Consider the following 23,800-nt stretch of genomic DNA (forward strand, 5'->3'; position numbering starts at 1 on the left):
CTTTTAACATTTAACGGCACCCCGCTCCAGTACTTTTGCCTAGAAAATCCCATGGACGGAGGAGCCTGGTAGGCTGCGGTCCATGGGGTCACTAGAGTCAGACACGACTGAACGACTTCCCTTTCACTTTTCACTTTTCATGCATTGTAGAAGGAAATGGCAACCCACTCCAGTGTTCTTGCCTGGAGAATCCCAGGGACGGGAAGCCTGGTGGGCTGCCGTCTATGGGTCGCACAGAGTCGGACACGACTGAAACGACTTAGCAGCAACATTTACCAGTAAGCAGCCAGCTTAAGTCACATGTATCTCTATTTCATTTAGCTCTCGATTTTATTTAAAGAATATCACCTTCAGGTACAGTATTTAGGAAAATAAGAACCATGTTCATGCAGGGTATGGCTTTGGGGAAAAGGGAAGACCTGCCTGCCTGCTGTCTACCTTTCTCCTGTCTCCTTTCTGCTGACTTGTCTCTCTCCCTGGGTGGAGTGCTTTTTTTTCCTCCCTTTTACTTATGGTAAATGGGTGATCTTCACCTATCACCATTGTTTCAGTAGCCATTGTAAATAGTAAATACTTAACTATGTATAACTTTTATATAACTTGGGAGGTACTAGAAAATTCCATGCTGCCTGAAGTGTTTCTCACCTGAAAAATTGACCACTTTTGAAATTGTATTTCCTTTGCTTTTGTAACACAAAATGATTATTTTTCTGTACGCAAGAGTTTACTAATGTTTATATTATGATTTTCTTTTAACTGCAGGACCGTGTATATGTACAACAAAATAATGTGGAGAATGTCTACAATTTGGGATTAATTATTTTCCGAGATCAAGTTGTACGCTATGGGTGTATTAGGGATCATCTCCGGCAGACGCTATTGGATATGATTGCCAGGGAGCGGAAAGGAGAGGTTGTAGACCGGTATGACAGTCTTTCTAAACTCTTTGGGTTTCGGTTTTTAGTGGTTATATCTTGAGAATTGATTCACTGTCTTAATTTTAAGTTTGTCTAGCAGCAGCATGTTATAAAAATACTCAAAAACGTTATGTCACAGTTAGCAAAGTTAGCTAGATTTTAACTGAAAAGCAGACATTTATTTTTAGAAGAAACCATCCTAAAGCTTTTGTTTAATATATCTTTAAGAAGCAAATCAACCATTAATCTTTTTTATTTTTTGTGTATTTTTTAATGCTGACATTTTGTTGTTTTTCTTTTTTCTGTTTGATAACATGTTTGTCTCTTTGTCTTTTTTTGAAGGGGCTTTTGGTTAGCATTTATTCTTAATGTATGTGAAGAAAAAAATGTCGAACATAGTCTAAAATGACTGAGAACTTGTACCCGTTTTGTTAAGTCATATTCTAAGTTACAACAGCATGAGGACAACTCGAGATAAATAACTGTACAGTGTGCTTTCCAATTAAAATTGTTCTAAATCCTCATGTTATAAATCGGTTGCTTATGGGAAATTGAGCACTTTCGTTAAAGTTGTTCTGAAAGTCTTTCTCGCTACTTCTGTTGCATGTTTCACGTGAATCTTTAATGTGTTTTTACTATCAAGTGGTTTAACTTCTTTTGACAGAGGCGCAATAAGAAATGCTTGCCAGATGTTAATGATATTAGGTCTCGAAGGACGATCAGTCTATGAAGAAGATTTTGAGGCTCCTTTTTTGGAAATGTCTGCAGAGTTTTTTCAGGTAATCAGTTATAAGATACAAATATCTTATGTATTTATTTGTATAAGATATAAATACATATTTTTAAGATGTTCTTAAGATTACCAAATATAGTTACTAATTTAAACACTTTGACCTTTATGTCCTGAGGCCCATTGGGGAAAAGAATGCAAATTTTATACCCTTCAACACACCAACCCTACATGCTCACATTCCAGTGAAGGAGCTTATTGGAAATAAATCGAAGAGGTTGGACTTAGACATATGATTTTTTTTAATTTATTTATTTTTAAATTGAAGGATAATTGCTTTATAGGATTTCATTGTTTTATGATTTTTTGAAATTATATGCATTTTCCTAATGGTCCAGTGGTTGGGACTTTGCCTTCCAGTGCAGGGACGTGGGTTCAGTCACTGGTCAGGCAGCTGATATCCCACGTGCCGCTCTGCCAAAAAACAAAATGTAAAACAGAAACAGTGTTGTAACGAATTTAATTAAATCTTTAAAAATGGTCTCCATCAAAAAGAAAAATCTTTAACAAATTTTATGTTTATATGTTTCTAAAACATAGAAACTAAGGAATAACCTTAAGTTTTATAATATTTATATGTTACTGTAATTTGCCATAAATTCACAGGCAGTACATCACCAATGAAGTCTCATTATTCAGGCTTTTGGTAATTTACTAGTAAATATAGATAAGATAATAGGTATGATCCTGTAGTGCATCTATATGTCTTAAAAGCTATTGATGAGGAAATTATAAGATACAAATTTGCAGCTGTATCTACAACCCCAAACCAACTGAATGGCCAAAAGTAAGGATAAACTAGTACTGATTTGTAATGAAATAACAATGACTGAGTACTGTGACAGACAAGACAGTCTTTATAGAGTCATGGTAATTGGGCATTCTTCCTGAAAGCCTCAAGCATCTGAGCAGTTTATAGTAGGAGCTTTGTAGTACTGCTAAAGTAGACTCAGTTAAAACTTTACTATTCAATTTCAGTAATAAACTTTTTAAAAATAAGCAGAAAGTTACAATTACTCTACAGTAGGTCATTTTTAAGAGCCGTTCAGATCAGTTGCTCAGTCGTGTCCGACTCTGCGACCTCATGAACCGTAGCACACCAGGCTTCCCTGTCCGTCACCAACTCCCGGAGTTACCCCAACTCATGTGCATCGGGTCGGTGATGCCATCCAGCCATCTCATCCTCTGTCGTCCCCTTCTCCTGCTGCCGCCGCCAAGTCACTTCAATCGTGTCTGACTCTGTGTGACCCCAGAGACAGCAGCCCACCAGGCTCCCCCTCCCTGGTATTCTCCAGGCATTGCTACTGCTAAGTCACTTCAGTCGTGTCCGACTCTGTGCGACCCCATAGACAGCAGCCCACCAGGCTCCCCTGTCCCTGGGATTCTCCAGGCAAGAATGCTGGAGTGGGTTGCCATTTCCTTCTCCAGTGCATGAAAGTGAAAAGTGAAAGTGAAGTCACTCAGTCGTGTCCGACTCTTTGCAACCCCATGGATTGCAGCCCACCAGGCTCCTCCGCCCATGGGATTTTCCAGGCAAGAGTACTGGAGTGGGGTGCCATTGCCTTCTCCATCTCCAGGCATTGGGTGTATATAAATGTGGGACTCCTGAAATTTTGCTGTCACTTACCAATAAAGAAACAAACGAACGTACTTGCACACTGCCGCCCACATCACCCTACCACCACCCCCGCCACGGTTTTTAAAAATCAGTTTGTAACCTATCAGGAAGATTTTTATGGCCTGTACTGGTAAGCCTGAACCATGCTTTATGAAATACTAATTTTATGATGTAGGAAACTATTTTCTAATAACGCAACAACTAGTTCTGGATATTTTTTACAGTGTTTTTACATTTGCATTTGTTTTAATTTCTTTCATTACAGTGTAGAAATAAAGTAGAAAATTGTCAGGTTTCCAAAATATATTCCAGTGATATATATATTAATGTAATAGTGAAGTGGTTGTCTCACCATGATTTTTGTTTGGTGTGATAATGTGTATCACACCATTATCACACACACCTAAAAACTTTAATTATTTCAAACTACTTTTTATTAAGAGAATGGAAAATACTATTACATTTGTATATCATTTATATTAATATGTCTAACATTATATAATTTTTAGATATATTTGTTAATTTTATTATGAGGTTAAAGTCAGGGTCAGCATTTAAAACTTACTGAGATTTCTCTGTAAGACTGGTGTTAGCAGACAAGATTGATAGTTATTGAAAAGCTCGTTCTCAGACTTTATATATATTCCTTTGAGAGTGGGAGTAGGGTGGCAGGAGGACTTTAGTAACTACCAGTATGGCAGCAAAACTGTGATAAATAGGATGAATCTTTTTAGGCGTAATTTTACATTAAAACAAATAATTTTTCACTCTCACTTGAGGTCAGATGCTTCATTGTGTAGTTTCAACTTTTACTGGCATATGCTTACTTTTTCTGCTATTCGGAATACACTGGCAAAGTTTGAAAAATGCTGCTTAAGGATAATGTATTAATTTAGTTGTATGTAATGCTTTAAAGGATATGCTGATGCTAGGAGTATTTATAGACAGTATATAAAATGTTAATAGTGCTTGGGATATTTAGTTTGGTTTATGAGAAACACTGTAGAAACCGAGTTGAAAGCAGAAGCACATTTTGCTGCTTTGTTTAAAAAAGAAAAAAATCATGCTTTTTGTTTGCAGATGGAAAGCCAGAAATTTCTAGCAGAAAACAGTGCTTCAGTATATATAAAGAAAGTAGAAGCTAGAATTAATGAAGAAATAGAACGAGTGATGCACTGCCTTGACAAATCAACGGAAGAGCCGATTGTAAAGGTGGTTGAGAGGGAACTCATTTCCAAGCACATGAAAACTATAGTAGAAATGGAGAATTCGGGACTAGTACATATGTTGAAAAATGGCAAGACAGAAGGTAAGTGTTAGCAATTGAAAAACAATTAAATTCTTGTAGGTCTGCCAGGTTCTCGTTTTTTTTTTTTTTCTATTGAAGATTATGAATATCAGTTTTCAAGAAGTCATGATGTTTGATCACTTTATCACTGTTGGTACTTTGATAGGATTTTACAGTAAAGCTTTACACTTAATAAGGTTTCTAGATGTTGCTAGTGAATTGAATAGCTGATTTTTTCTTTCATCTTCAGTCTCCTCACTTTGTGTTTTTCTTAACCCAGAAGATAAAGCCTAATGATGTTGATGAGGCTGGTGAGCTCCTGACCTGCTCCTGTACTTTATTTTTTTATGCCAGGGCATTTAGAGTCTTTTTTTCATCCACACTCTCCACAGTCTGAAGTTCCAGTCTTAAATTTTTGTATGCATTCCTTTGGGGAGTTGGTTGTGATAAGGGTACCAAAAATGCAAAAATTTGTGTGTCTTCCATGTTGACATGTTTAGATGAACTCTTAAGTTATAGACTGAACAAGGAGAAAGGAGTATTGCTTACAAGTAAACATTTTGGAGATAACTAACATTTACTCTTTTTTTGACTATTTACCTTATTTTCCTGAAGTGATAGGGAATACCCTGGGACAAATTACGAAGAACAGTTATGTTGTCCTCATTCTTAATTTCTGAAGCTTCGCATTAAAACTGTAACTTGCTAAGTCACTGATACAGTAATAAAAGGGTAGTGCTAATGATCAAGAATCTGCCTGCCAGTGCAGGGGACACAAGAGATGTGGGTTCAGTCCCTGCGTCAGGGAAGATCCCATGGACAGAGGAGCCTGGTGGACTGTCTGTGGGGTTGCAAAGAGTCGGGCATGACTGAGCAGACGAGCACATAGAGCACATGGTATTAAAAAGTAAATCTGGTGCTGGGTGAAGTCTTAGCAACATTATAGCCACGTACTTATAAAAGAAATACATACTGCCTATGACCTATGACCCTACCTTGACTCCCTAGGTAGGGAGTGAAACAATTTTTTAAGTTAATAATTTAAAAGACAGGAAGACGTAAGAGAAGGGAAAAGAAAGATAGTAGAAAGAGAGGTTGTTCCATTCTTCTTCTAGTGGAATCTTTGCCTTGTATTTTCAGATGATTATGTTTCTATATATGTTTTAACTTCCAGAAAAGTTGCATGTAAATTTGTTGTCTGTATTAAGCTAGAGAAAGTTACTTTTTAAAAACACTCCGATAAAGCTTTTTTGTAAAAGCAAAACAAAAATCATTTTTAAGGATATTTTCCAAAATAAGCTACTCCTGGATGCCCATTGTCTTAAGTCAGGGATTGGCAAAATTTTTTTCTAAAAGGAGAGAGAATAAATAGTTTAGGGGTGTGGACCATACAGTAAACTACCCATCTCTGCTATAATAGAAAGTAGGTATAGACAATAACATAAATGAATAAACTTGTATTCTTATAAAATTTTGATTTTTATTTTTCAACCATTTAAAATGTGAAAAGCATTCTTATTTTGTGAACTGTTTAGTAACAAGCAGTGGCCTGTACTTGTTCCATGGGCTATAGTTTGATGACCCCAATCTTAATGATCTCTGGCAGATTAGGACTTTATGAAAAGCAATTTTCCTTACTTAAACAGAATGAGAATCAATTTTCTAATGTATTGTTTAGTTACTGAGTTAATGCTTGCTTATTCATGTTTGGTGGGGGTGGCTAAGAGTTGGGAGATTAAATGTGCTTGAAGATTAAGAGGCTAGGAAATGTTTGATGGAGAGATGATTGAGCACACCTGAATTATAGTATCTGTAGCCTGCATGGAGACTTGTGTTAAAGGCATTAAGTATATCTAACACGTGGCAACTGCTTAATAAGCACCTAAATGGTGGAGTATCAGAATAGCCACTTACATAGTTTCTGTTTAGTGCTTAATGTTCTCAGCAAGTAAGCAGCTTTCTGTGATGCTAAATTAAATTTAAAAATCATGGCTTCAGTTTTCCTGGCTTTCCACTAGAAACCTAATTGCAAAATGTCTTAATTATGCTAGGACCTGCTCTTGAACAATATGTCAAGAATATGTCAGAGATGCAACTTCACCATTATGAAGCCAAATGTCTTATAGATCAGAAAGTGAAAGTGTTTTCCCACCATGAGTAGAGGATTAGTTGGATTGATCATGAAATGCATATGGCACTATGAAATTAAGTTCACATAGTATCATTTTATTGTTTCAGTGTAAACAAATAATATTTAATTGCTTGCCAAATAATTTTTCTTCTCTTTCACTTTCTCCACTATGCCATCCATTTATTTACAGTGGATTACATATAATGAAATTTTATTAGTTTATATACAATTAAATATACAACATATAAACAGAACTATAATAGCATAGGAATAAAGAATACAAAATTGGAAACTGTTTTGTTAGAGGTATTTGATAACAAAAGCTTACTGTAGTACATATCCATAAATTTCTGTTGCATTTGTAATATTTATTTTTAACATGGGCCAACTTGGTTATAATTTATACCAAATGTGAGGTACTATAAGATTTGCTCTGTGTGGATTATTTTGGACATACATTGTTGATGAGAATACTTTGTCCAAAAACTTTTGAAAGTCATTTTGAAAGTCATTTCAAAAAAAGTTTGTCCAAAAACTTTTGAAAGTCATTGAAACAAATTTTGAAGCCCTTTTTATAAAAGTTGCATCCATGTATTTTTAGGATCTAAATTGCTCTTATAAATACAGACAAGGTGGGCAAATTACAGCCTGTCAGATCTGGCCCACTACCAGTTAGGCTGGAAAAAAAGTCAAAAGAGTAATATTTCATTACATATGAAAATTATATAAGTTTTAGATCTCAGTGTCTATAAATCAAGTTTCATTGAAGTACAGTCATGACCATTCATTTATGTATTAGCCATGGCTTCTTTCTGGCTACAATGGCAACATTGAGTAGTTGGAACAAAAACCATATGATCCATGGTTTAAAACATTTACTGTCTGATGCTTTACAGAAAACAGCCCCTGATCTAGAAGGTGCTGTTCTAACTCCATTTTTAAAAGTTCTCAGTTATAAAACCTTTTTTTATATCATTGTAAAGTTTTGACATTGTATTCTTCCAGTAAGTTCTTATTTCAGAGATACATTAGACATACAGGAAAGCAGTATCTCAACTCCCACCTTTTATTTCTGTAAAAGGCAGTCTAGAATTTTCATTCTAAATAAAAACAATGTAGTGAGATACGCCAGTTTTTCAAATACAGATATTGGCTTAGATCACCTCCTAAAAAATACCAGGGATTGCTCCGAGGAAAATACTAAAACATAGGAGTTTATACTGTAAGTTTCACATGAATTTTACCATGATGTGTAATGAAATTTATTTCTTGCCACTATTGGCATTGAACTTTTGAGATAGACATGCTTCAAAAATACCTGTAAGACTTTTCTTGGTTTTTAAAGTTCCTCTTTTTACATTAACTGTCAGTTAAACCACATTTATTTTTTTAATTGGACATACCAAATTTAAAGTTATTCTTTTGATAGTTGTTTTGTTGTATTATTAGTTTCTAAATTAGAATTATATTGGATAAATTACATAGGAACCCAAAAGTTCAGTTTTCCTTTTTTGTGACTTTGTTTCTTATGCTATTTGGACATCTCTTCCATGCAAACCAAAACTTGCCACAACCGTTTATTGATGCTTAGTATCTCATCTGTATGATGTATTTTGTAAGTTGCAATAATAATCATTAACTAGTTTTCCCCCATCCCAGCCCCATTTTGCTGCAATTTTGTTTTTTAGTAGTTTTTTTATGTGGTCATCAAATTATCATAATGGAGCTTCTTTAAATATCACAAATCAGCATGAACAGATATTCAGTTTTTTTTTTCTTAATCTTTAATGTAGCCAATTTGTGTGTTCATTCTGATTGCAGACCTTGCTTGCATGTACAAGTTATTTAGTCGTGTGCCAAATGGTTTGAAAACGATGTGTGAGTGTATGAGTTCCTATTTAAGGGAACAAGGTAAAGCCCTTGTTTCTGAGGAAGGAGAAGGAAAGAATCCGGTAGACTATATCCAGGTAAGTAAATACAGAAGATTCTTTTTATCATAAAGTAATTTTGTCGTGCTAAAAAGATCACTTTTACAAAGTGATGTAGTATGTATTTTGACTGAATTGTTCCAGTGGTAGGTTAATATGTGTAATTATCGTAAATATTTCAGGAATTTTGGAAAGTACGTATGTTTATATCAGGGAGCCAAACTCAGCCACTTCTTTTTATGTATTAGCTTATCTGATGAAGACCTTATTTAAATAGTGTCAAGAATGAAAGTTTGTTCTTCTTTGTATGCCTTAGTGTTTATATACCCTCATGTGTTAGAAAAAATAACTGTTTAGTGACTTTTTGTTTCAAGATATTTTGCTTTCAAACAGTAATAATGAATATATTAAGCTCTCAAATTTTTCATGTTTTAGTATCAACAGTCAGCTTTCTCTGTGTGTATTTTTAAAGCTGATTTTCTTAGGCTCACCCATTCAGTCAAGATAGAGGAAGGTAGGGAGAAACGGTGAAACGGATCTTTGTTTCACCTTCAGTAGAGTAATACATAAATGGAACATAGAATACTTCTCTCACCACTGATGTTTTTAATACAGGCTTTTAGATACAGGCTCGAAAATAACAACGTAGAATCTGTAAATTTAACACTGAGTGCACACATTTATTACTAGCGAAGTCAAAGGTAAATGTGTAGTTACACATGTGGTGTTTATAGAACATATATTAACATGTATCCTAAATTTCTTTCTTCTTTTTTTATTTGGAAGGGCTTGTTGGATCTGAAGAGTAGGTTTGATCGCTTCCTCCAGGAATCGTTCAATAACGACAGGCTCTTTAAACAGACTATTGCGGGTGACTTTGAGTATTTTCTCAACCTCAACTCCAGGTCCCCTGAATACCTCTCATTATTTATTGATGATAAGCTGAAAAAGGGAGTCAAAGGGGTAAGTGTTAAAGCATTTGAAAGTACATTGTTTTATTTGTAGATGTAACATTAGGAAATAAAACATAAGGTTAGACAATTTTGTATATATAAAGTCTTTTGCTATGCTTGGGCTTCCTTGATGGCTCAGAAAGTAAAGAATCTGCCTCCAATGTGGAATACCCGGGCTCGATTCCTGGGTTGGGAAGATCCTCTGGAGAAGGTAATGGCAGTCTACTCTAGTGTTCTTGTATGGAGAATTCCATGGACCGAGGAACCTGGCAGGCTACAGTCCATGGTGTTGCAAAGAGTTGGACAGCACTGAGCGACTGACACTTTGACTTTTCACTTTTGCTATGCTTAAATGTGCACTGTGATATTTGAAAGGCTTGTTTTAAGTGCTTGAAGTGGTCAGAAGTGCTTTGACATTTCACTTAATGTGTCATTGGCGTCAGAAACAACCACACAGCCATAAACTTTTGGATTGTGAGGGTTATATATAAGTGATAATAAGAAACTAGAAAACAGGTATACATTGCACATAGAATATTGCTTACTCTTATCTGGTTCTGGAGGTTATCTATCCAGTAGTACTTGAGTGTCAAGAATTTGAAGACCTAGTCTAGAATAAGTATCAGAAAATACTTTGATAGCATATATGGCAGCTCAGTTTCAAGTGTTTATAATGTATCTGGGATCTTGGAAGTGCACTATAGCACAGAAAATCAAAATAAACAGATTGGGATTATGTGTAAATTGGTCTTGCTGACTTCATCTTGGGATTTGTGAGACATAAGGGCAAAGCATCAAGTAGGTAGTAATAACAGAAACGAGGAATATTACCATGGACACCGAATAGAAGAGACACATCTAAATAGTCTTCCGTAATTTTTAATATAAACTGAATACAACCTACCACAGTATCATCTTGCCCTTGTTTAAAAGATTAGGGGCAAGAGGCCTTTTTGCTTTGGGAAATATAACATATTGTTATGCTTCTGTTTGAACAATTTAGATTTTGAATGAGCTCATATAAAAATAACTGTCTTTTGGCCAATATGTTTTACAGTACAAGGGCACTGTAAAATTCTCTTATGTGATTAAAATTTCATTTCAGCTATTCTCAGTCATCCTCCAGCCATGTATCAGCCTCTCCCTTTCAGAGTTAGCCCACTGGGGAGTGGAGTGCCATTCCAACTTCTGATTCGTGTTGCACTGGTTCAGAATGTAAGAACCGAGCTGTAGGAAGTGGGCCATATTTTCTCATGTTAGATCTCTTTTCTGACATGGTCAACCAGATATTTATGTTTGTTATTAATGTTGTTTTAAAACTGAACTGTGATACTGTTTTTGTAGAATTAAAGCTATGTAATTGTTAATTGTCTTCTAATTGATTTGCAGCTAACAGAACAAGAAGTAGAAACAATATTGGATAAGGCAATGGTCCTTTTTAGGTTTATGCAAGAAAAAGATGTATTTGAACGTTATTATAAGCAACACTTGGCAAGGAGACTTCTTACAAATAAAAGTGTTTCTGATGACTCTGAAAAAAATATGATTTCTAAGTTAAAGGTAAGGTGTATTTAGGATGGAATGGAGTGCCCTTAACTAATGTTTATCACATAATTGAGCACCAACAAACAAGTAATTGGGAAATAATTGATTTAAAATATTTGTTTCTGTAAATGAACAAAGCTAGATTTTGAGGGACCTGTGGTTTTTTTGTTTTGTTTTTTAAAGAGAAAGTTGTATTGCGATTTGTTCAAGTTCTGGGACGTTCACAGTGTACTGAAATTTCTCTTGGTGAGGCAGATACATTTATGGCGATCTGGGGGAGGATCAGTACAAGGAAAGCAGTAAGTGGAATATGACATACACTTCTGTTTCACACAGTGTGATCCACAGGCCACCTGTACACATATCACCTAATATGGGTGTTTCTTGTTAAAAACACAGAGTTCTGGGCACTACCTTCAGTTGGCTTTATGAAAATCTCAGAGTCTGGAAATTTGTGTTTTAAAATAAAATTCTTAGGTTATTAATCCCACTAAAGTTGGTGCCTACAGGCATAGAACAACTATTATTAGAAAGATTTAGAAAGGATGACAGTAACATGGAAGAGGTTGTATGTTTCCTCATAACAGAATCCATCATTTGTTTGTGTATGTTTGTGTTTTTCTTCTAGACTGAATGTGGATGTCAATTCACATCAAAACTGGAAGGAATGTTTAGGGATATGAGCATCTCAAACACAACTATGGATGAGTTCAGGCAACATCTACAGGCTACTGGGGTGAGACTCTTCATTAATTTCTACTTATGTAAATGTTTTTTATATATAGTCTTTTGTAATAGGCATTTTCATCCATTTAGATAACTGAATTGCTGGTGTCATTTCTTTAAATGTCATTAGAGACAACATATGTATTTGTGAGTGCTTTAAAAATTACTTCACCCATACAACCTGTTTTTCTAACTTTTCTATTCTTAAAATATATTCTCTTATTCTTAAACAACTTAGTTTATCCTCCCTACTTGAAGGAATGCACTGAATATTTAATACATAGAGTTATGTTATAACCATTTACAGATTATGGAAACAATACCAGGCTTAGGCAGACTTCTTGTTGCTTAATCGCTCAGTCGTGTCTGACTCTTTGTGACCCTGTGGATTCTAGCCAGCCAGGCTCCTCTGTCCACGGGATTTTCTCAGGCAAGAATACTGGCTGCTAAGTCACTTAAGTTGTGTCCGACTCTGTGCGACCCCATGGACTGCAGCCCACCAGGCTCCTCCGTCCATGGGATTTTCCAGGCAAGAGTGCTGGAGGGGGCTGCCATTGCCTTCTCCAAAGAATACTGGGGTGGGTTGCTATTTCCTTCTCCCGGGGATCTTCCTGACCCAGAGATTGAACCTGCATCTCCTGCATTGGCAGGCGGATTCTTTACTGCTGAGCCTCCAAGGAAGCTCCCTAGGCAAGCTTATTGAGTTTTAATACTTTTTCTTTACCCTAGGATGGTACTGTCTTATAATTGTTACCTGAGCTTGTACCTCATTATTCTTATTCATGTGAAAGATTAGGATAAATGGGCCTGACATCCTCAGAGTTGGTAAAGGGTGAGCTGAGAATAGCAATGCTGATGCTGGTGTGTTGTAAGTGTGCTTTTGTATTGTGATTGCCAGAAGTTCAGTGAGCTGCAACTTACAGTAAGACTTTGGAGTCCAGTGAAGTTTTTGAGAAGATTTCAGTAGGGTATGATGAAGTTCAGAATTTTCTCTTTTTTGTTAAACTGTTTTTCAACTCTGCATTCACCTTAAGGTTTTGGTTTTTTGTTTGTTTGTTTTGTTTTGTTTGTTTTAAGTGTCCAAGTACCTTTTCTATGATAGTTGAAGGTCTTTTGATTGAAAAATTGCCATCTTTATTTACTGTTGACCATTCTTTGGAGATCAGTTCTGGGTGTTCATTGAAAGGACTGATGTTGAAGCTGAAACTCCAATACTTTGGCCACCTGATGCAAAGAGCTGACTCATTTGAAAAGACCCTGATGCTGGGAAAGATTGAGGGCAGGAGGAGAAGGGGATGACAGAGGATGAGATGGTTGGTGGCATCACTGACTCAGTGGACATGGGTTTGGGTAGACTCCAGGAGTTGGTGATGGACAGGGAGGCCTCGTGTGCTGCAGTCCATGGGGTCACAAAGAGTCTGACATGACTGAGCGACTGAACTGAACTGATTCTTTTGCACCGGGATTGTTCAACACGATCATTTCATCAGATTCTGTTTTCTGTTTTCTTTCTGTGAAGTTTGTGCATTTTCTCTTCTTTCATTGTGACTGTTCAGATACATCCTGCACTTTATGGTGGAATATTTTTTTATAATTGTTAACCCATTAAGTAGAGTACTTGTCGAGATGCTCAGAGTTATATATCTGCTGATCTTGTTGCATCTTCCACTTTGTAGAGCCATTATTTGCGTACAATTCCTGGCTATTTTGTAATTGTTTATACAATAAGCATCTTAAGCTTTAAGTCTCCTAAACCTTTATTTTCATTAGAAAGATTTGATGAAAAGTGACAGAGAAAAACAAATCTTGAACTTTGTGAAATCTTGGAGCCCTTTTAAAACATCACCAATCCTCAGATATTTCTGTTACTATCTTAAAGGTTCCTGACTTGTTGAAATAGAATGACTCTTCTGTTTACTTTCAGAAGTCATATAACAAGTACTTTCTTAAAATTCTGAATACTTGTAGTATACTTTATTTAGACAAGTCATATTTATTATGCTGAAGGAAATTTAAGTATTTGTGCATTATTTCCTGTGTTTTACTTTTTTCATGGGGATAAGGACAGGAAAACCACCTTGCTGTCATATTTCTGTTCATTTATATCAACAAATTATATCCAGACAGACTTTTCTAGTACCTTGTCTTTGTGTACTTGTCTCTGTCATGTAGTGTCTTTGAAAATAAGCTGAATGGCTTAAAAATACTACTACAATAGCTAGAAATAAATGTCCAAACCATTAGAGCAATAGTTCTTGAGGTTCTTTCTCTTTTTAATTTAACAACTAACTCACTGTTTCTATGCCAGGCATTGTTCTAGGCACTGGGTATACAGCAGAGAATAGGCAAGAATCCCTACCTTGATGGAGCTTTCTTTCTAATTACAGAACACTTCAGCTGGTGATAGGAGATGTAGAGGAACACTGTAGCCAGGAAGAGTGGTCAGAGAAGGCCTCCTTTAAAAAATGACATTTTGAAGAAAGACTTGGAAGATTAGGGAGCAAGATATCTGGGGATATGAGAAAAGAGATAAAAGACATTGTTATTTGGGTGCCCCTTCCCTGCTTGCAAATGTGTAAACAGTTCTCAGGCCTCTTCCATTCATCATCTAAGCATCTTTGCTGTGATCTTTCCTATGTGTCATCTAAGGTTTCTGGGTTCAATTCTTTAAAATGGAGTAACCCATTTAAGAGATAATTATGAAGAAATCTAAATGTGGAATACATCTTGATATTTATAAACTTGTTCTTCTTTTTTTAAAATTTCACTGAATCATTCAGGATACATAAAAATGGAACAAGCTGTGAATCTTAATGATAAAGCTGAACAGTGATTGTTGTTCAGCTGACTATTTGCGACCTCATGGAGTGTAGCATTCCAGGCTCCTCTGTCCTCCACTATCTTCTGGAATTTGCTTAAACTCATGTCCGTTGAGTTAGTGATGTTATCCACCATCTCATCCTCTGTTGCCCCTTCTCCTTTTGCCCTTAATCTTTCCCAGCATCAGGATCTTTTCCAATGAGTCAGCTGTTCACATCAGGTGGCCCAGAGTATTGGAGCTTTTCCCCTTAATAATGTCTGTTGATATGCTTTGTTACTGTTTTCTTAAAAAATTATCTTGTTAAGAGATCTGTTTAAAGGGAAAAAATAACCTCATTGTGACAGTAATGCTAGCATGTATTTTATAGAGGTGGTCAAACATGCAAATAGTTACAGAGCACCGACTGTGTAGAACTGGGCCTAGCGTCCTATGCAGAGATTGATAGAATGTGAGCTACATGTGAAAACCTGAAAGTTTTGGTCAGTTTAGTTGAAATGTGATTGGGATGTTAGAAATATTTTGTTTCTGTGTTAAGATGGCAGGAGTACTTAAAAACTGAGATGAAAGGTATTATTCTGGAGTTTTCTCTAAAATGATACTGATATGACCCCTTGGCATTTTATCTGGAAAAAATCTTAAAGGCCTCAAACTTTGTACATTTCAGTGACACCAGTAAGACTAAGCAAACATCTTAAGCAATAAAATTTACCATAGTTAAAATTAGGAAAACATTGGATGAGTCTAACTTTTAAGAAGATGTGTTTTATTTGCTGGCTGTTGGACCTGGAGATAACTACTTTGATAACTCTGATAACTCTCACAGTGGCTTGGCAACAGATAGCACATCCTAGCTAACTTGGCGGGGGGACAATTTCTTCTTTTTGCCGCAGGTATCTTTAGGTGGTGTTGATCTCACAGTCCGGGTGCTCACAACAGGATACTGGCCCACTCAGTCAGCCACACCAAAGTGCAACATCCCACCAGCACCAAGACATGCTTTTGAGATATTCAGAAGGTAAATGTAGATCGAACTTTGTATTTCTAAGTACAAATTGTCCAGAATTGAGATGAATCGGAGCAGTTAGTAGTGTCCCTGATTGAAGAGGAATATACTCCATTTTTTAATCTTATTACCCTTTATGCTTTCAATATGTAAGGATGAATTGCATAATCTCTTTTCAGAGGAATACTAATACCCTTCTTCAGCGTTAGTGCATAGTTAGGAGTATATTTTGTATTGATGTTTTCCACTAGGTGGGGGTGAATTGTTTTGGGGTTAATTATGGAGAAAGGTTGTCTTAAGAACTGCGGTGGCTGAGCAGCAGCCAGGACAAATAAATATACAAGTAGAAAGTATTTAGTGTACTACTTTTATCACTTACTGTCTAGCTAAGTTTCTTAGGTCTGTCTTTTTCTGTCTCTTTTCCCCCACCCCTTAATTTATAGTTTCTTTTCTATAAAAAATTGGAACTGAACTTGATTCCTGAGATTTTTTTTTTGCTTTTGAAGTCTCCCTTACATAAATGTTTGTTAAAGATTGGAAGTTTATAATTTCAAATAAATAAGTTGTGTAATTCTCAAAAACCTGGTTTGATTTGCTGAAGGTTTTACTTAGCCAAACACAGTGGTCGACAGCTCACACTCCAGCATCACATGGGTTCTGCAGATCTCAATGCCACCTTCTATGGACCAGTTAAAAAGGTAAATATTAATAGTTTGAGCATATTTTTATTTAATAACTTAGAACTGATTAGTGAGTTTTGTTGATTTGGGTAAATTATTTATTTCTTTTATTTCCCTGCCTGTTTCAAATATTTAGAAGAAGGAAACATCAGCTTTGATTCTTTACTTCTATTCCTTCAGTTACTAACTTCCTTTGACATTACGAAGACTATGCCAGTAGCCTTCCTTATGGAATAAGTAATATAATTACATTATTTATGAGATTAGACTTGAGATAGTATTGCTTAAGATAATAAAATGCAAATTGATTTGAGAGCATACAAAACCCATCAGTCCTTTCTCAGAATTCTCAGTCTCCTATAATCCTTATTTCCAATAAATTGAAATCAGGAAAGCTAACAAGATTTGTGAAATGTGCAAAATGTTACCAAAGTGATTATTTAAAAATTAGCAATACACTAGTAAATTGCCTTCATTTTTAAAAAAGTAACTTCTTTTTTGTATGTAAAATTGTGAGCTTTAATTTACTTCCATTGCTCGGTATAAATAAAATCAGTCATTTGCCTTAAAATGGCAAAATAATAAAAAGCTTTTAAAAAAATTATTGAAGAAAAAAATACCCAAGTTGTTATCTAGGCAGCAAGTAAGTTTCATTAAACATTTTAATTAAAATCTTAACTTTTTTTATATGTCACTGTAACACCAAAGGTTTTTTTTTTTAATATTGTTGAAAATGCCTATAGTTACAAAACTACATATTGTAGTTTTTTATATTTAATTGAAGTGGGAAATATTCCTTAGAATTCATTTAGTTGAATTAGGTTTAAGACTGTTACATGTTTAGTTGTAAGTGGGAAGGTCAAGGATATTAAAGAACTCACTCAGCTTTTTTTTTTTTAATTTAATTTTATTTTTAAACTTTACAATATTGTATTAGTTTTGCCAAATATCGAAATGAATCTGCCACAGGTATACCTGTGTTCCCCATCCTGAACCCTCCTCCCTCCCCATACCCTCCCTCTGGGTCGTCCCAGTGCACCAGCCCCAAGCATCCAATATTGTGCATCGAACCTGGACTGGAGACTCGTTTCATACATGATATTATACATGTTTCAATGCCATTCTCCCAAATCTCCCCACCCTCTCCCTCTCCCACAGAGTCCATAAGACTGATCTATACATCAGTGTCTCTTTTGCTGTCTCGTACACAGGGTTATTGTTACCATCTTTCTAAATTCCATATATATGCATTAGTATACTGTATTGGTGTTTTTCTTTCTGGCTTACTTCACTCTGTATAATAGGCTCCAGTTTCATCCACCTCATTAGAACTGATTCAAATGGATTCTTTTTAATGGCTGAGTAATAACTCCATTGTGTATATGTACCATAGCTTTCTTATCCATTCGTCTGCTGATGGACATCTAGGTTGCTTCCATGTCCTGGCTATTATAAACAGTGCTGCGATGAACATTGGGGTACACGTGTCTCTTTCAATTCTGGTTTCCTCGGTGTGTATGCCCAGCAGTGGGATTGTTGGATCATAAGGCAGTTCTATTTCCAGTTTTTTAAGGAATCTCCACACTGTTCTCCATAGTGGCTGTACTAGTTTGCATTCCCACCAACAGTGTAAGATGGTTCCCTTTTCTCCACACCCTCTCCAGCATTTATTGCTTGTAGACTTTTGGATCGCAGCCATTCTGACTGGCGTGAAATGGTACCTCATAGTGGTTTTGATTTACATTTCTCTGATAATGAGTGATGTTGAGCATCTTTTCATGTGTTTGTTAGCCATCTGTATGTCTTCTTTGGAGAAATGTCTATTTAGTTCTTTGGCCCATTTTTTGATTGGGTCATTTATTTTTCTGGAGTTGAGCTGTAGGAGTTGCTTGTATATTTTTGAGATTAGTTGTTTGTCAGTTGCTTGATTTGCTATTATTTTCTCCCATCCTGAAGGCTGCCTTTTCACCTTGCTAATAGTTTCCTTTGTTGTGCAGAAGCTTTTAAGTTTAATTAGATCCCATTTGTTTATTTTTGCTTTTATTTCTAATATTCAGGGGGGTGGGTCATAGAGGATCCTGCTGTGATGTATGTTGGAGAGTGTTTTGCCTATGTTCTCCTCTAGGAGTTTTATAGTTTCTGGTCTTACGTTGAGATCTTTAATCCATTTTGAGTTTATTTTTGTGTATGGTGTTAGAAAGTGCTCTAGTTTCATTCTTTTACAAGTGGTTGACGAGTTTCCCAGCACCACTTGTTAAAGAGATTGTCTTTAACCCATTGTATATTCTTGCCTCCTTTGTCAAAGATAAGGTGTCCATATGTGCGTGGATTTATCTCTGGGCTTTCTATTTTGTTCCATTGATCAATATTTCTGTCTTTGTGCCAGTACCATACTGTCTTGATAACTGTGGCTTTGTAGTAGAGCCTGAAGTCAGGTAGGTTGATTCCTCCAGTTCCATTCTTTCTCAAGACAGCTTTGGCTGTTCGAGGTTTTTTGTATTTCCATACAAATTGTGAAATTATTTGTTCTAGCTCTGTGAAGAATACTGTTGGTAGCTTGATAGGGATTGCATTGAATCTATAAATTGCTTTGGGTAGTATACTCATTTTCACTATATTGATTCCTCCAATCCATGAACATGGTATATTTCTCCATCTATTAGTGTCCTCTTTGATTTCTTTCACCAGTGTTTTATAGTTTTCTATATATAGGTCTTTAGTTTCTTTAGGTAGATATATTCCTAAGTATTTTATTCTTTCCATTGCAATGGTGAATGGAATTGTTCCCTTAATTTCTCTTTCTGTTTTCTCATTATTAGTGTATAGGAATGCAAGGGATTTCTGTGTGTTGATTTTATATCCTGCAACTTTACTATAATCATTGATTAGTTCTAGTAATTTTCTGGTGGAGTCTTTAGGGTTTTCTATATAGAGGATCATGTCATCTGCAAATAGTGAGAGTTTTACTTCTTCTTTTCCAATTTGGATTCCTTTTATTTCTTTTTCTGCTCTGATTGCTGTGGCCAAACCTTCCAAAACTATGTTGAATAGTAATGGTGAAAGTGGGCACCCTTGTCTTGTTCCTGACTTTAGAGGAAATGCTTTCAATTTTTCACCATTGAGGATAATGTTTGCTGTGGGTTTGTCATGTATAGCTTTTATTATGTTGAGGTATGTTCCTTCTATTCCTGCTTTCTGGAGAGTTTTTATCATAAATGGATGTTGAATTTTGTCAAAGGCTTTCTCTGCATCTATTGAGATAATCATATGGTTTTTATTTTTCAATTTGTTAATGTGGTGTATTACATTGATTTGCGGATATTGAAGAATCCTTGCATCCCTGGGATAAAGCCCACTTGGTCATGGTGTATGATCTTTTTAATGTGTTGTTGGATTCTGATTGCTAGAATTTTGTTAAGGATTTTTGCATCTATGTTCATCAGTGATACTGGCCTGTAGTTTTCTTTTTTTGTGGGATCTTTGTCAGGTTTTGATATTAGGGTGATGGTGGCCTCATAGAATGAGTTTGGAAGTTTACCTTCCTCTGCAATTTTCTGGAAGAGTTTGAGCAGGACAGGTGTTAGCTCTTCTCTAAATTTTTGGTAGAATTCAGCTGTGAAGCCGTCTGGACCTGGGCTTTTGTTTGCTGGAAGATTTTTGATTACAATTTCAATTTCCGTGCTTGTGATGGGTCTGTTAAGATTTTCTATTTCTTCCTGGTCTAGTTTTGGAAAGTTGTACTTTTCTAAGAATTTGTCCGTTTCTTCCACGTTGTCCATTTTATTGGCATATAATTGTTGATAGTAGTCTCTTATGATCCTTTGTATTTCTGTGTTGTCTGTTGTGATCTCTCCATTTTCATTTCTAATTTTATTGATTTGATTTTTCTCCCTTTGTTTCTTGATGAGTCTGGCTAATGGTTTGTCAATTTTATTTATCCTTTCAAAGAACCAGCTTTTGGCTTTGTTGATTTTTGCTATGGTCTCTTTTGTTTCTTTTGCATTTATTTCTGCCCTAATTTTTAACATTTCTTTCCTTCTACTAACCCTGGGGTTCTTCATTTCTTCCTTTTCTAGTTGCTTTAGGTGTAGGGTTAGGTTATTTATTTGACTCTTTTCTTGTTTCTTGAGGTATGCCTATATTGCTATGAACTTTCCCCTTAGGACTGCTTTTAAAGTGTCCCATAGGTTTTGGGTTGTTGTGTTTTCATTTTCATTAGTTTCTATGCAAATTTTGATTTCTTTTTTTGATTTCTTCTGTGATTTGTTGGTTGTTCAGCAGCGTGTTGTTCAGCCTCCATATGTTGGAATTTTTAATAGTTTTTCTCCTGTAATTAAGATCTAATCTTACTGCATTGTGGTCAAAAAAGATGCTTGGAATGATTTCTATTTTTTTGAATTTACTGAGGCTCACTCAGCTTTTAATTCTTCTTGCTTGATTGCTTCTTTTTAAGGAAAAGGTTTTTTCTTAAATAATCATGTTAGCTTCTACAGTTTTATTAAACAGATAAGTAGGTTTTGAAAAGATAATTCATATGTTAATTATTGAGGACTAAATTTGTACTTTTAAATCATAGAGCAGCAATAGGCTTTAAGGATGACAGATTCCCCCCTCTCCACCCTATGCTATTATTTAATCTCTTACAATGATCAGATCATGCAAAAAGAAACCTAACCCTATTACTTAGGGTGGCAGTATAATGGCAGTGATATCTTAAAAGTCCAGTTTTATCCTTGTATGTCCTATTACCATAAATTTTAGCTATAAATAAAAGGAATTATTAATTCATTGCTTGTTCAGATACATTAGCGTGTTCATAATGGGAAAAAATGAGACAGTCCCAAATAAAGACTGTGTGCGTGTGTGTGTTTACACACACATATATACATATACACTTTTAAAATAACATTTCTTTTTTATGTAGGAATGAGTCCTGTCATTTTGTTAAGGCGGGTTTGGGCAATGCAGAGCTTATTTCACAAACATACTGGTAAACTTATCAGAAGATAATTATATCTTGGTTCTATTTTTATGTTTAAAAATTAAACAGGAAGATGGATCTGAAGTTGGCGTTGGAGGCGCACAAGTAACTGGCTCTAATACACGGAAGCATATATTGCAAGTCTCCACTTTCCAGATGACCATATTAATGCTTTTCAATAATAGAGAAAAATACACATTTGAGGTATGGGTTGGTTTGTGGATTTTACCTTGTTGTGTTGTTACTTGAGTCTTTTTCTTGTTTGAATAACCTAATGCAGAATTATTATTGAAAAGGATCTGAGTAATAACCTTTCAGAATATAATCGGAGAAATATGTATAGCATAAAATTGGACCATGGAACCATGAAACTATGAACGTTATACGCTTCTTGGGTCATGTTTCATTTGGTTTTTTAAGTCAACTTTGTTGAAATAGTACGTTTTATATAGTAAAACATAACTCCATCTAAGTTCACAGTTTGATGAGTTTTAACAGATACATGCACCTCTGTAACAAACACTGAACTCAAGATACAGAATATTATTTGGTTGTTCAGTCACTAAGTTGTATCTAACTCTTTTGTGACCCTGTGTACTGTAGCCTGCCGGGCTCCTCTGTCCATGGAAATTTTCAGACAAGAGTACTGAAATGGTTTGCCCTTTGCTTCTCCAGGGCATATTCCCCACCCAGGGATGGAACCCACATTTCCTACATTGGCGGTTGGATTCTTTACCACCTAGCCACCAGGGAAGCCCCCATAGAATATCTTCCCCAAATTTTTATACTCTGTTGCAGTCATTTCCCTCACAGTATCTCCAGACTCAGGCAGCCAGTTGTCTGCTTTGTATCAATGTAAATTAGGTTTGGGTTTCTAGAATTTCTTATAATTGGAACCAAATGATACATAGCACTTTTTTCCAGCTTCTTTTACATAGTCTAGTATTTTTAAGATTAATCTATGTTGTTGAGTATATAGTTCAGTAGTTTATTTTTATTGCTGAGTGATAACTCTGCTACATGGATCTGTTATGGTTTCTTTATCCACTCACCTCTTGATAGGCATTTCGATTGTTGGGTTGAATTTAGATCGTAGTGAATAGAGCTGTATGTTTAAATTTTTTTTGCACTTTGCACTACTGTGCTTTGCAAATCCAATTTTTGAAAACGATTATTTTTTTAATTGAGGAGTATAATTGCTTTACAGTGTTGTATTGTTTCTGCGGCATAGCATGAATCAAGCTGTATGTATACATAGATCCTCTACCCCTTGATTAAGCCTCTCTCCCACGCCCATCCCACCCTTCTAGGTCATCACAGACCACTGAGCTACCAGGCTGCATCCTGGAGTGATTTTACTTTTTCCATTTCTACCAGCAATGTAGGAGAGTTCTGCTTGCCCCACATATTCTCCAAAATCTAATATTCTCAGTCTTTTAAATTTTAGCCATTTTAGCTAGTGTGCAATTATACCTATTCGTTGTGAATTTAATTTCTTACTTTGATTGCTAATGGTGATGACCATTTTTTTGTTAATTCATGTGCCACTTAATGTGTCTTGTTTGATGAGTTCTTTGTTCATATAACTTTATTGGGTTGTTTAAAAATTCTTTATAAGGTTTGGATACAGATCCTTTGTCACCTCTATGTACTATGAATATTTTCTCACAGTCTGTTATTTGCCCTTTTATTTTCTTAATTTTACTAAGAGCAGAACTTTTTAATATTGACAAAGTCCAGTAGCCGCTGTTTTATGGTTTGTACTTTTGATAGTCTAAGAAATTATTGGCTGTTGTGTGGTTTCAAAGATTTTCTTCTACATTTTCTTCTAAGTGATTTATAGTTTTAGCTTTTTGCATTTAGATGTATGATCAATTTCAAGTTAATTTTTTTGGTATGGTTATAGGAAGGATTAAGAATTATTTCCTCTGCCCACATATATTCACTTGTTCATTCAACATCATCTGTCAAAAGCACTAACTATTCTTTTCTCATTGAATTACCTTAGCCCCTTTATTTAGAAAAAATAAAATCAGTTGACCATATGTATGTATTTTTACACACTCTGATCTCTGTTTCATTAGTTTCTGTCTGTCCTTTTGGTAATTTTACACTATCTTGATAGTGTCAACTTTCTTCTTTTAGAGTAACTATAAAAATATACTTCTTATTACTTTTTTCTCCCATTAAGTCATGATTTGATTGAATTATATTCAGTTAGTCTTTTCCCATATGTTTAATGAGTAGGTTGGAGTTGAAATGAGGATCATGTGATATTTTTAAATTAAGTTTAAATGAAAGATAATGAATATTTTAAAAGCTGTAGAGTTACTGCCATTTTTACACTTAATTGAAAAAGAATTTTCAGATACAGGTGAACATTGGAAGTTTTAAATTTGAAATGAACAATTAAATTCTA

The 23,800-nt window shown here is 35.3% G+C and overlaps 1 protein-coding gene across 1 annotated transcript in view; it reads left to right on the forward strand.

Moving 5' to 3' along the window:
- The window catches only part of CUL3 (cullin 3), a 118,992-nt gene that overhangs the window by 84,088 nt on the left and 11,104 nt on the right, over positions 1-23,800 (forward strand). Inside the window, exons 4-13 of the mRNA XM_070385850.1 lie at positions 763-923; positions 1,582-1,696; positions 4,406-4,634; positions 8,566-8,711; positions 9,459-9,635; positions 11,015-11,185; positions 11,799-11,906; positions 15,608-15,732; positions 16,322-16,418; positions 21,451-21,585. Of these exons, the coding sequence (XP_070241951.1) occupies positions 763-923; positions 1,582-1,696; positions 4,406-4,634; positions 8,566-8,711; positions 9,459-9,635; positions 11,015-11,185; positions 11,799-11,906; positions 15,608-15,732; positions 16,322-16,418; positions 21,451-21,585 (1,464 nt within the window). The remainder of the gene's footprint in view (positions 1-762; positions 924-1,581; positions 1,697-4,405; positions 4,635-8,565; positions 8,712-9,458; positions 9,636-11,014; positions 11,186-11,798; positions 11,907-15,607; positions 15,733-16,321; positions 16,419-21,450; positions 21,586-23,800) is intronic.

Source organism: Bos mutus, chromosome 2 (genome assembly GCF_027580195.1).
Source record: "Bos mutus isolate GX-2022 chromosome 2, NWIPB_WYAK_1.1, whole genome shotgun sequence".
In the NCBI taxonomy this organism is placed as follows: domain Eukaryota; kingdom Metazoa; phylum Chordata; class Mammalia; order Artiodactyla; family Bovidae; genus Bos; species Bos mutus.